The sequence below is a fragment of the Oncorhynchus clarkii genome, chromosome 24 (assembly GCF_045791955.1).
Source record: "Oncorhynchus clarkii lewisi isolate Uvic-CL-2024 chromosome 24, UVic_Ocla_1.0, whole genome shotgun sequence".
Classification (NCBI taxonomy): domain Eukaryota; kingdom Metazoa; phylum Chordata; class Actinopteri; order Salmoniformes; family Salmonidae; genus Oncorhynchus; species Oncorhynchus clarkii.
In genome coordinates, this window is record NC_092170.1 from 32,150,202 (window position 1) to 32,163,499 (window position 13,298).

The 13,298-nt window shown below is 47.3% G+C and overlaps 1 protein-coding gene across 1 annotated transcript in view; it reads left to right on the top strand.

Moving 5' to 3' along the window:
* Nucleotides 1–888: 888 nt before the first annotated feature.
* The window catches only part of LOC139382474 (roundabout homolog 1-like), a 111,268-nt gene continuing 98,858 nt past the window's right edge, over nt 889–13,298 (top strand). Inside the window, exon 1 of the mRNA XM_071126550.1 lies at nt 889–1,098. Coding sequence (XP_070982651.1) covers nt 979–1,098 — 120 coding nt within the window. The 5' untranslated portion in view covers nt 889–978. The remainder of the gene's footprint in view (nt 1,099–13,298) is intronic.

Sequence of the window (13,298 nt, forward strand, 5' to 3'; positions counted from 1 at the left end):
CGATGATGAAGAGGGGATGATGTGCGTGTCTGGAGGCGGTTCTTATACCCCACGTCAGAGTGTGTCACTCACACACTCATTAGGCTGACACAGAGAGACAGTGTGAGGTGGTAATGAGGGGAGATGATAGGTCAAAGTGTGTCACTCACACACTCATTAGGCTGACACAGAGAGACAGTGTGAGGTGGTAATGAGGGGAGATGATAGGTCAAAGTGTGTCACTCACACACTCAGTAGGCTGACACAGCGAGACAGTGTGAGGTGGTAATGGGGAGATGATAGGTCAAAGTGTGTCACTCACACACTCAGTAGGCTGACACAGAGAGACAGTGTGAGGTGGTAATGAGGGGAGATGATAGGTCAAAGTGTGTCACTCACACACTCATTAGACTGACACAGAGACAGTGTGAGGTGGTAATGAGGGGAGATGATAGGTCAAAGTGTGTCACTCACACACTCAGTAGGCTGACACAGAGAGACAGTGTGAGGTGGTAAAGAGGGGAGATGACTGGTCAAAGCCGCTCATGTGTGGATGCACACATGTTTATCTCATTGTCAACAAGGCCTTGTGGGTAGGGGAAGACACTCCAATCTGTGGCCAGTGGTCCAGCCGTTTGTGGTATGACGATCCCTGGTCCTGTATAGTCTCCTCTGATAGAAGTGGTCACTGCGGCCATGTCCACGTGGTGACGAATCGGTAACAGTACCCAATTATAGGTTATGATAACACAGTAGCGGTTTCCTTTTGTCATTATGTTGTTGCTGTAGATCAGTGCTGTGGTCTGTAGATGGTACAATGCATCTGAGTGAGGTATGTCAAATCTACGTTCCTGTCTAACTGGAGTGGCTGGTTTTGGTGTTATTATGCCTTTTGTTTCAAAGCTCATCTCTGCCGCTGCTGAACTCACGGTAACCCGTTTCTCTCCATCTCTTTCTGCAGTACTACGTGATGACTTCAGACAGAATCCTGCAGATGTGATGGTGGCAGCGGGCGAGCCTGCAGTCCTAGAGTGTATGCCCCCTCGCGGGCATCCTGAACCTAGCATATCCTGGAAGAAGGACAGTGCCAACATCGATGACAGAGATGAACGAATCACTGTGAGTGGAACTGGTTGTGTGTGAGATTGAGCTGTCATGTTCATCAAAGTATTTCATACCATATTAATGTCAGTGTTAACCTTACAATTATTGATTTGTCCCCTGTTGTTTCACCAATAATGATTTATAACTCCAAATCAGCAAACTGCAGTTGTTGTAACATTTAATGAGCGAGTCTCATAATTAGTCTTGGTTCATTAGTCAAGCAGCAACATTGATTAGGATCCTGCTGAGTAACATCAGCCAGTCGAACAAACACTCACTACTATGATGAAATGAAAAAGTTTCTGAAAAAGAGGAAATTTGGTCTCCGCAGCGCTGAGGGATTGGAGACGTTCCCTCTCTATCTGATTTATTCAGCGTTCAAGACCAGCCACCAATTCATCTGTTTTAATTCAGAGTGTAGTGAAGGGATCAGCAGTATCAATCACCTCCCTGCTGCTGGTGAGTAGAGCAGTGGAGAGCTGACCTTGATGGGCCCACCATATGCCTATATACCACATTCCCTGTAGAGAGTTACATGGTGGAGAAGTGATGGTGTGTTTGTTCGCTCTGAAAGGCTGAGTGTGTAGGGTGGATGGAGCTTCAGTCAGCTGCTAGGGATGGACAGAGAAGAGTAAAAACATGGGTCTGCGTGGGTTATGATCAGATGTTGAATCATGTTTGACTCTTCAGTCTACCATTTGCTAATAACATTACATTGGACATTTGGCCAGTAGGCTGATGATTTAGCCAGGCCCAGAAGGGATCAGTAAGGATGATTAGCCAGGCCCAGAAGGGATCAGCAAGGATGATTATCCAGAACCAGAAGGGATCAGTAAGGATGATTAGCCAGGCCCAGAAGGGATCAGTAAGGATGATTAGCCAGGCCCAGAAGGGATCAGCAAGGATGATTAGCCATGCCCAGAAGGGATCAGTAAGGATGATTAGCCATGCCCAGAAGGGATCAGTAAGGATGATTAGCCAGACCCAGAAGGGATCAGTAAGGTTTATTAGCCAGGCCCAGAAGGGATCAGTAAGAATGATTAGCCAGGCCCAGAAGAGATCAGTAAGGATGATTATCCAGGCCCAGAAGGGATCAGTAAGGATGATTAGCCATGCCCAGAAGGGATAGGTTAGGATGATTAGCCAGACCCAGAAGGGATCAGTAAGGATGATTAGCCATGCCCCGAAGAGATCAGTAAGGATGATTAGCCAGGCTCAGAAGAGATCAGTAAGGATGATTAGCCAGGCCCCGAAGGGATTAGTAAGGATGATTAGCCAGGCCCCGAATTGATCGGTAAGGATGATTAGCCAGGCTCAGAAGAGATCAGTAAGGATGATTAGCCCCAGGCCTTGAAGGGATTAGTAAGGATGATTAGCCAGGCCCGAATTGATCAGTAAGGATGATTAGCCAGGCCCGAATTGATCAGTAAGGATGATTAGCCATGCCCCGAATTGATCAGTAAGGATGATTAGCCCCAGGCCTTGAAGAGATCAGTAAGGATGATTAGCCCCAGGCCTTGAAGGGATCAGTAAGGATGATTAGCCCCAGGCCTTGAAGAGATCAGTAAGGATGATTAGCCCCAGGCCTTGAAGAGATCAGTAAGGATGATTAGCCCCAGGCCTTGAAGAGATCAGTAAGGATGATTAGCCCCAGGCCTTGAAGGGATCAGTAAGGATGATTAGCCCCAGGCCTTGAAGAAATCAGTAAGGATGATTAGCCCCAGGCCTTGAAGGGATCAGTAAGGATGATTAGCCCCAGTCCTTGAAGAGATCAGTAAGGATGATTAGCCCCAGGCCTTGAAGGGATCAGTAAGGATGATTAGCTCCAGGCCTTGAAGAGATCAGTAAGGATGATTAGCCCCAGGCCTTGAAGGGATCAGTAAGGATGATTAGCCCCAGGCCTTGAAGAGATCAGTAAGGATGATTAGCCCCAGGCCTTGAAGGGATCAGTAAGGATGATTAGCCCCAGGCCTTGAAGGGATCAGTAAGGATGATTAGCCCCAGGCCTTGAAGGTATCAGTAAGGATGATTAGCCCCAGGCCTTGAAGAGATCAGTAAGGATGATTAGCCCCAGGCCTTGAAGGGATCAGTAAGGATGATTAGCCCCAGGCCTTGAAGGGATCAGTAAGGATGATTAGCCCCAGGCCTTGAAGGGGTCAGTAAGGATGATTAGCCCCAGGCCTTGAAGGGATCAGTAAGCCAACGTTACAGTATGGTCTGGACAATTAACAGCAAACTGCAACTCTGTTTACATAAAGACAACCAGCGGTAATTAGAACCATTTTCCTCCTATGTACTTTATCATGACACTGTGCTCCTCTCTGGGCATGTTATGGTACATGAAAATGATACAGCTCCATCCTGAGCCCAGAACGCCCAGCCATGGATGTGTTCAGTACTATTGATATGACAGCTGATACAGCTCATCCTGAGCCCAGAACGCCCAGCCATGGATGTGTTCAGTACTAGTGACATGACAGCGGACACAGCTTCATCCTGAACCCAGAACGCCCAGCCATGGATGTGTTCAGTACTATTGACATGACTGAACACTGCCTTAGGGTGTTCTCCTAATCACAGCTCTTACTCATAAACAGCGTGATAGCCTGTCCCCCGCCCTCAGCCGCCCACTAGCTGCACCGGGGGAAGACTAAAAAGAAGCGGCTGGTAGTTTCACAGCATAATTGAAAGCGCATAATCTGGTGGAAATTGAATCAAATCATATCTGTCTCTGAATTCAGCCAGCAGTTACTGATAAGCACACAGCCTCTGCATCAACCTCGGAACTAGTTTCTTGGTAGTGGTTGCACATGCACAACATTATATGTGTGTGTGTGTGTGTATGTAAGTGGGTGTGTGTGCGCCACTGTAACTTTGTTGGGACCTGTCATTTCTCCCTATGTGAGAACAAAGCCTGCTCTCTCCTGTCATCAGGGTTGCTTCACTCAAAGACACCTCGCCCATAATGCCCCTCCCCTGACCCTGTCCCAGCTACACCCTTACTCTCAGGCTCAGTCAGGCTGACACACACACACACACATACACACACAAACGCTCACACACGCTCACACACACACACACACACACACACACACACACACACACACACACACACACACACACACACACACACAGACACACACACACTGTTCATCAGCATGGAAACAATACCCTCATCAATCAATGGCTCTAGAGAGGTGGTTTGAGGACAGAGCAGAGCAGGTGTGTCTAACTGCCCAGTGATCGTAGGTGTGTCTAACAGCCCAGTGATCGTAGGTGTGTCTAACTGCCCAGTGATCGTAGGTGTGTCTAACTGCCCAGTGATCGTAGGTGTGTCTAACTGTCCACTGATCGTAGGTGTGTCTAACTGCCCAGTGTGTCTAACTGTCCACTGATCATAGGTGTGTCAAACTGCCCAGGGATCATAGGTGTGTCTAACTGCCCAGTGATCATAGGTGTGTCTAACTGCCCAGTGTGTCTAACTGCCCAGTGATCATACACATGGCCTTTCCCATAATGAGGTTTCACTCTGTTGAAACAGAACACATTTTGCTAGCCCTGCTGTTTATATGCTATTTCCACAATAACATCCTCTCTGTGTTGTGTGTGTCATTATCTGCAGTGGTCTGTGAAATTTCATTGTAAACCAGTATTTGACTGGTGATGTCCATAGCCTGAATTCTGCAGAGCTGGGCCTTGGGAGGGAATGACAGCACACAACAACCGTCTGGTTAGGGAGAGATTTAACAGTGCTGTGTGGGATGTGTCCCTTCCTCACAGAATGACTGGTCCCACATGGACACTTAAAACGGCTCTACACATAAACCAGGGCCATCCACGTGTAACGGACTGTGCTGACGGACGGGTGAATGGGCGGGCTGATCTGTGAATGCCAATCGAAAGCAGCGTGATGCCCTGTGCTGTATGCCCGTCAGAGTGGCTGTGTCAGTGGTATGGCATTAGAGCTGAGGCTGGGCCAGAGGGAAGATGGGCTGGGACAGGGAAGAGATGAGAGGTGACGGGAGGACATGCATGTGGATGTGGATAACAGCTGAGGAGGCTCTTCAAAGAACTCCAGCACTCTACGTGGACTTGTTGGAACGGCTGGGATGGGATTTTTTATTTTATTTTTATGTTTAATTTGACCTTTATATAACCATGTATGCCGGTTGAGAACAAGTTCTCATTTACAACTGCGACCTGGCAAAGCAGTGTGACAAAAACAACAACATAGAGTTACACATGGGATAAACAAATGTACAGTCAATAACAAAATAGGAAAATCTATATACAGTGTGTGCAAATGTAGTAATGCATCATGCAAACGAATTGTAAAATATACAATACTGTAGATTTGTTACTGTTTCTAGTGCAATATGCTTTGTTATTGTACAGATATGGTTGTACATTATTAGAGTAATGAAAGGAGTTAGCCAATTACCATATGAGTAACAATTAGCTACATGGTTTGGCATCATGCCAGATGCATGGTACCTTGGCACGTGCTTTGTATTTTCATGCAACTTCAACTTGAAAGGTTTAATGTTCATCTACAAGGTCGATTTGAATTGAATACTAAAGTATATTATTTTCTGTATTTTGCAGTTTCACAACATAAACGTTTTCAATATATTCATTCAAGAAAAGTCACGCCTTGGGAGTTTTATTGAAGACTTAGTTGTTAGCTATCTGTCTAGTTTTGCATGAGAACGCAACTCAAGGGCAGAATAGAAAGCAACGAAAAACAGACTATTTACAGACTATTAGCAGGGGCAAGACAAACACACGTCTGACTGCTACGCCATCTTGGAATGGGCTGGGATGGGATGGGCTGGGGTGGAATAGGATGGGCTGGGATGGGGTGGAATAGGATGGGCTGGGATGGGCTGGGATGGGGTGGAATAGGATGGGATGGGCTGGGATGGGCTGGGATGGGGTGGAATAGGATGGGATGGGATGGGATGGGATGGGCTGGGATGGGGTGGAATAGGATGGGATGGGCTGGGATGGGGTGGAATAGGATGGGATGGGATGGGATGGGCTGGGATGGGGTGGAATAGGATGGGATGGGATGGGATGGGCTGGGATGGGGTGGAATAGGATGGGATGGGATGGGATGGGGTGGGGTGGAATAGGATGGGATGGGCTGGGATGGGATGGGCTGGGGTGGAATAGGATTGGCTGGGATGGGCTGGGATGGGGTGGAATAGGATGGGATGGGATGGGATGGGATGGGCTGGGATGGGATGGGGTGGAATAGGATTGGATGGGATGGGCTGGGGTGGGATGGGATGGGGTGGAATAGGATGGGATGGGCTGGGATGGGATGGGCTGGGGTGGAATAGGATGGGCTGGGATGGGATGGGCTGGGGTGGAATAGGATGGGATGGGATGGGATGGGGTGGGATGGGATGGGATGGGGTGGAATAGGATGGGATGGGATGGGATGGGAAGGGCTGGGGTGGGAAGGGGTGGAATAGGATGGGATGGGCTGGGACGGGATGGGCTGGGATGGGGTGGAATAGGATGGGATGGGATGGGATGGGATGGGCTGGGATGGGGTGGAATAGGATGGGATGGGATGGGATGGGGTGGGGTGGAATAGGATGGGATGGGCTGGGATGGGATGGGCTGGGGTGGAATAGGATTGGCTGGGATGGGCTGGGATGGGGTGGAATAGGATGGGATGGGATGGGATGGGATGGGATGGGCTGGGATGGGATGGGGTGGAATAGGATTGGATGGGATGGGCTGGGGTGGGATGGGATGGGGTGGAATAGGATGGGATGGGCTGGGATGGGATGGGCTGGGGTGGAATAGGATGGGCTGGGATGGGATGGGCTGGGGTGGAATAGGATGGGATGGGATGGGATGGGGTGGGATGGGATGGGGTGGAATAGGATGGGATGGGATGGGATGGGAAGGGCTGGGGTGGGAAGGGGTGGAATAGGATGGGATGGGCTGGGACGGGATGGGCTGGGATGGGGTGGAATAGGATGGGATGGGATGGGATGGGATGGGCTGGGCTGGGATGGGGTGGAATAGGATGGGATGGGATGGGATGGGCTGGGGTGGGATGGGATGGGGTGGAATAGGATGGGACGGGATGGGTGTGAGTTAAAAAGAGGAGACATGACAAGTGGGAGTCTATTAAACACCAGAGAGTCAGAGACATCAGACATCACAGGATGAAGAAAGGAAGAGAGCCCTGACTCCTCCTATCTATGTTAGCCCTGCCCCCTGACTCCTCCTATCTATGTTATCCCTTCCCCCTGACTCCTCCTATCTATGTTATCCCTGCCCCTGACTCCTCCTGTCTATGTTATCCCTGCCCCCTGACTCCTCCTGTCTATGTTATCCCTGCCCCCTGACTCCTCCTGTCTATGTTATCCCTGCCTCCTGACTCCTCCTATCTGTTAGCCCTGCCATCCCTGGCTCCTCCTGTCTATGTTAGCCCTGCCATCCCTGGCTCCTCCTGTCTATGTTAGCCCTGCCCCCTGACTCCTCCTATCTATGTTAGCCCTGCCATCCCTGGCTCCTCCTGTCTATGCTAGCCCTGTCATCCCTGGCTCCTCCTGTCTATGTTAGCCCTGCCCCCTGACTTCTCCTATCTATGTTAGCCCTGCCATCCCTGTCTCTATGTTAGAAAGCTATGTGAACAAGGCGGTGAAATGCTTTATAGTCTATTCACACTGAGATCTCTGCACTGGGCTGTTGTGGTGACACAGCCGCCACAGTCAATAAACAGACACACAGCAAGGGTCTTTTTCTTTGTCAAACCGCTACTCCACTGAGAGCAGATGGAGGCATTTGTCACACCTGTGCAAAACAGGTCTGTCAAGGGCATGAAGGCCTTATAATGGAACAGAACAAAAAGGCATCCAGCTCAACAGTTTGAGGCGAAACTAATTTGATGTTGCTGTATGGAGGGAATCAGTCAGCACTGGGACAGACTGCAGACATGCCCTGTATTGTCTTCCCACTCTTTTGTTTAGTAGTTGAGGGTGATTATCGGCCTAGAAAATGAAATGCTGCATGAATGCCGCCACAACGCATGCTGAGTCTGGGTTTCACACTATCAGCATTACCAAAAGACAGTGTTGGGATAGAGCCATCTCCCTGTGATGCAGGATAATGGTCAGATTGTTTCTGCCTTCAGCAGCCTCCTGTGGAGGTGATATACACAGAGACAAAGAAAGGTGCAGAGAGAAAGGAAGGCCTCTCCATTCACACGGGCCCACTCCAGAGGCCCCCTGTTGTCCAGGCCCTCTAAATATGCCTGAGCGGAATGGGACAGTGCCACCTCCACGCAGAGGTGGGAAAACTGATGGAGTGGATCCTCATGTCAACGGCCCTATGGGACCTCAATGGGATCTCCAGTCCACCTCCCTCTTTCTGCCCTACGTGGTCTGACATGACCTGACCTTGTGCCTTTGTGAGTGTCCCAGTGCTTTAGCTGTTAAGCCCTCCCTCAAACAAACAGTAACATAACGATACTTCAAACTAACATTAACATAATGATACTTCAAACAAACAGTAACATAACGATACTTCAAACAAACAGTAACATAACGATACTTCAAACAAACAGTAACATAACGATACTTCAAACAAACAGTAACATAACGATACTTCAAACAAACAGTAACATAACGATACTTCAAACAAACATAACGATACTTCAAACAAACATAACGATACTTCAAACAAACAGTAACATAACGATACTTCAAACAAACAGTAACATAACGATACTTCAAACAAACAGTAACATAACGATACTTCAAACTAACATTAACATAATGATACTTCAAACAAACAGTAACATAACGATACTTCAAACTAACATTAACATAATGATACTTCAAACAAACAGTAACATAACAATACTTCAAACAAACAGTAACATAACGATACTTCAAACAAACAGTAACATAACGATACTTCAAACAAACAGTAACATAACGATACTTCAAACAGTAACATAACGATACTTCAAACAAACAGTAACATAACGATACTTCAAACAAACATAACGATACTTCAAACAAACAGTAACATAACGATACTTCAAACAAACAGTAACATAACGATACTTCAAACAAACATAAAGATACTTCAAACAAACAGTAACATAACGATACTTCAAACAAACAGTAACATAACGATACTTCAAACAAACAGTAACATGACGATACTTCAAACAAATAGTAACATAACGATACTTCAAACAAACAGTAACATAACGATACTTCAAACAAACAGTAACATAACGATACTTCAAACAGTAACATAATGACACTTAAAAACCCCTGGTCCTCTATACTGCCAATGTGACCCTTCTCTTCCCTTCCTATCTCTTCCCTTGTCTTCTCTTTAAAAGCTGTTTTTATTATGAATATCAAACAAGAGGTGCCCCAGAATGCCTCAGAACACCTGAGGAATCAGTGGAGTGTGTTCATGGATGCCAAGGAAAGCCAGGCTCCCCCCAAAAATGTACGAAAATAAATAAATAAATACAAAATAATTTGTATTTTGTCTCTCTGTCTATCATAATTTTCCTTCAAGAGGCTGAATGTATCTCACAGGAGAAAGCATCCGAGCGAGTGAAACAGTGCTCCTCTGTCTCTCTACGTGTAGGCTGTCTACAGTGCTCCTCTGTCTCTCTACGTGTAGGCTGTCTACAGTGCTCCTCTGTCTCTCTACGTGTAGGCTGTCTACAGTGCTCCTCTGTCTCTCTACGTGTAGGCCGTCTACAGCTCTCCTCTGTCTCTCTACGTGTAGGCTGTCTACAGTGCTCCTCTGTCTCTCTACGTATAGGCTGTCTACAGTGCTCCTCTGTCTCTCTACGTGTAGGCTGTCTACAGTGCTCCTCTGTCTCTCTACATGTAGGCTGTCTACAGTGCTCCTCTGTCTCTCTACGTGTAGGCTGTCTACAGTGCTCCTCTGTCTCTCTACGTGTAGGCTGTCTACAGTGCTCCCTGTCTCTCTACGTGTAGGCTGTCTACAGTGCTCCTCTGTCTCTCTATGTGTAGGCTGTCTACAGTGCTCCTCTGTCTCTCTACGTGTAGGCTGTCTACAGTGCTCCTCTGTCTCTCTACGTGTAGGCTGTCTACAGTGCTCCTCTGTCTCTCTACGTGTAGGCTGTCTACAGTGCTCCTCTGTCTCTCTACGTGTAGGCTGTCTACAGTGCTCCTCTGTCTCTCGACGTGTAGGCTGTCTACAGTGCTCCTCTGTCTCTCTAGGTGTAGGACGTCTACAGTGCTCCTCTGTCTCTCTACGTGTAGGCTGTCTACAGTGCTCCTCTGTCTCTCTACGTGTAGGCTGTCTACAGTGCTCCTCTGTCTCTCTATGTGTAGGCTGTCTACAGTGCTCCTCTGTCTCTCTATGTGTAGGCTGTCTACAGTGCTCCTCTGTCTCTCTACGTGTAGGCTGTCTACAGTGCTCCTCTGTCTCTCTACGTGTAGGCTGTCTACAGTGCTCCTCTGTCTCTCTACGTGTAGGCTGTCTACAGTGCTCCTCTGTCTCTCTACGTGTAGGCTGTCTACAGTGCTCCTCTGTCTCTCGACGTGTAGGCTGTCTACAGTGCTCCTCTGTCTCTCTAGGTGTAGGACGTCTACAGTGCTCCTCTGTCTCTCTACGTGTAGGCTGTCTACAGTGCTCCTCTGTCTCTCTACGTGTAGGCTGTCTACAGTGCTCCTCTGTCTCTCTATGTGTAGGCTGTCTACAGTGCTCCTCTGTCTCTCTACGTGTAGGCTGTCTACAGTGCTCCTCTGTCTCTCTACGTGTAGGCTGTCTACAGTGCTCCTCTGTCTCTCTACGTGTAGGCTGTCTACAGTGCTCCCCTGTCTCTCTACGTGTAGGCTGTCTACAGTGCTCCCCTGTCTCTCTACGTGTAGGCTGTCTACAGTGCTCCTCTGTCTCTCTACGTGTAGGCTGTCTACAGTGCTCCTCTGTCTCTCTACGTGTAGGCTGTCTACAGTGCTCCTCTGTCTCTCTACGTGTAGGCTGTCTACAGTGCTCCTCTGTCTCTCTACGTGTAGGCTGTCTACAGTGCTCCTCTGTCTCTCTACGTGTAGGCTGTCTACAGTGCTCCTCTGTCTCTCTACGTGTGGGCTGTCTACAGTGCTCCTCTGTCTCTCTACGTGTAGGCTGTCTACAGTGCTCCTCTGTCTCTCTACGTGTAGGCTGTCTACAGTGCTCCTCTGTCTCTCTACGTGTAGGCTGTCTACAGTGCTCCTCTGTCTCTCTACGTGTAGGCTGTCTACAGTGCTCCTCTGTCTCTCTACGTGTAGGCTGTCTACAGTGCCTTCAGAAAGTATTCAGATGTCTTAACTTCTTCCACATTTTGTTCGGTTACAGCCTGAGTTTCTCCCATTCGTCTCTGCACATCCTCTCAAACTCTGTCAGGTTGGATGGGTAGTGTTGATGCACAGCTATTTATTTAAGTGGAGGAGCGAGAGTGGAGGGTTTTTTGTTTGTAGGGGGATTTATTAGTTGTGGCAATTAGACTACCTCTCCGTGTCTCTGCTCCTCCCAGATAAGCTGTTAGGCTGCACACCACAGATGTGTTGTTCCACTGAGAACCTTCTGACATTCTATTTCTATACTCCCCTGTTCTTAGAACCTGTCGTTCCCCTACCTAGCAGACTTCATGTGGATTGTTTTGCTCCTGAACAAGGTGTCACTCTTAATTAGGCTAGTGGGATAATAAAAGTGAGGCCCCATTCCTTCACATGCAGACCACAGTTAATTAGATTTTGTGAGACGTTGCATAGTGTGTCATGAAGTTGATACATGTGTAGGAGTGTGTTTGACTGAAGACAGCCAGTGAAAGGCAGAAGGTTTGGGGCTCTTTTGCAATGCTTTTTGGGGCTACCCCCTTCAACTCTCCCCTACCTACACACACACACACACACACACACACACACACACACACACACACACACACACACACACACACACACACACACACACACACACACACACACCTCGGTGGGTTTTAAATAAAGGGGTCTGTTACAGGCCTCGGGGTGGGGGTGAGGTGTGTGACCCTTAAACCCTTAAGCCCTCTTGGAGCAGGCAGATCAGTGGTGCCCGTGCTATTGTGTGCTGCTACTCTGACTGGCATAGCTGTCAGCTGACTAGGACCTGAGAGGGGCCGGGCTGCCTCACCCAGTGCCTGAGAACAAAGCACCTCCCCTGGCCTGTAATCAAATCCCTGGGAAATAACAGCCATCACACCCACCTTTTCCTGGATACAAAACACACCTTTTAGTGTGTGGGTGTATGCATGTGTTAGTATTTGTCTCTGTATGTATGCATGTGTTAGTATGTGTCTGTATGTATGCATGTGTTAGTATGTGTCTTTGTATGTATGCATGTGTTAGTATGTGTCTGTATGTATGCATGTGTTAGTATGTGTCTGTATGTATGCATGTGTTAGTATGTGTCTGTATGTATGCATGTGTTAGTATGTGTCTCTGTATGTATGCATGTGTTAGTATGTGTATGTATGTATGCATGTGTTAGTATGTGTCTGTATGTATGCATGTGTTAGTATGTGTCTGTATGTATGCATGTGTTAGTATGTGTCTGTATGTATGCATGTGTTAGTATGTGTCTCTTTATGTATGCATGTGTTAGTATGTGTGTCTGTATGTATGCATGTGTTAGTATGTGTCTTTGTATGTATGAATGTGTTAGTATGTGTCTTTGTATGTATGCATGTGTTAGTATGTGTCTTTGTATGTATGCATGTGTTAGTATGTGTGTCTGTATGTATGCATGTGTTAGTATGTGTCTTTGTATGTATGCATGTGTTAGTATGTGTGTCTGTATGTATGCATGTGTTAGTATGTGTGTCTGTATGTATGCATGTGTTAGTATGTGTGTCTGTATGTATGCATGTGTTAGTATGTGTCTTTGTATGTATGCATGTGTTAGTATGTGTCTTTGTATGTATGCATGTGTTAGTATGTGTGTCTTTATGTATGCATGTGTTAGTATGTGTCTCTGTATGTATGCATGTGTTAGTATGTGTATGTATGTATGCATGTGTTAGTATGTGTGTCTGTATGTATGCATGTGTTAGTATGTGTCTGTATGTATGCATGTGTTAGTATGTGTCTGTATGTATGCATGTGTTAGTATGTGTATGTATGTATGCATGTGTTAGTATGTGTGTCTGTATGTATGCATGTGTTAGTATGTGT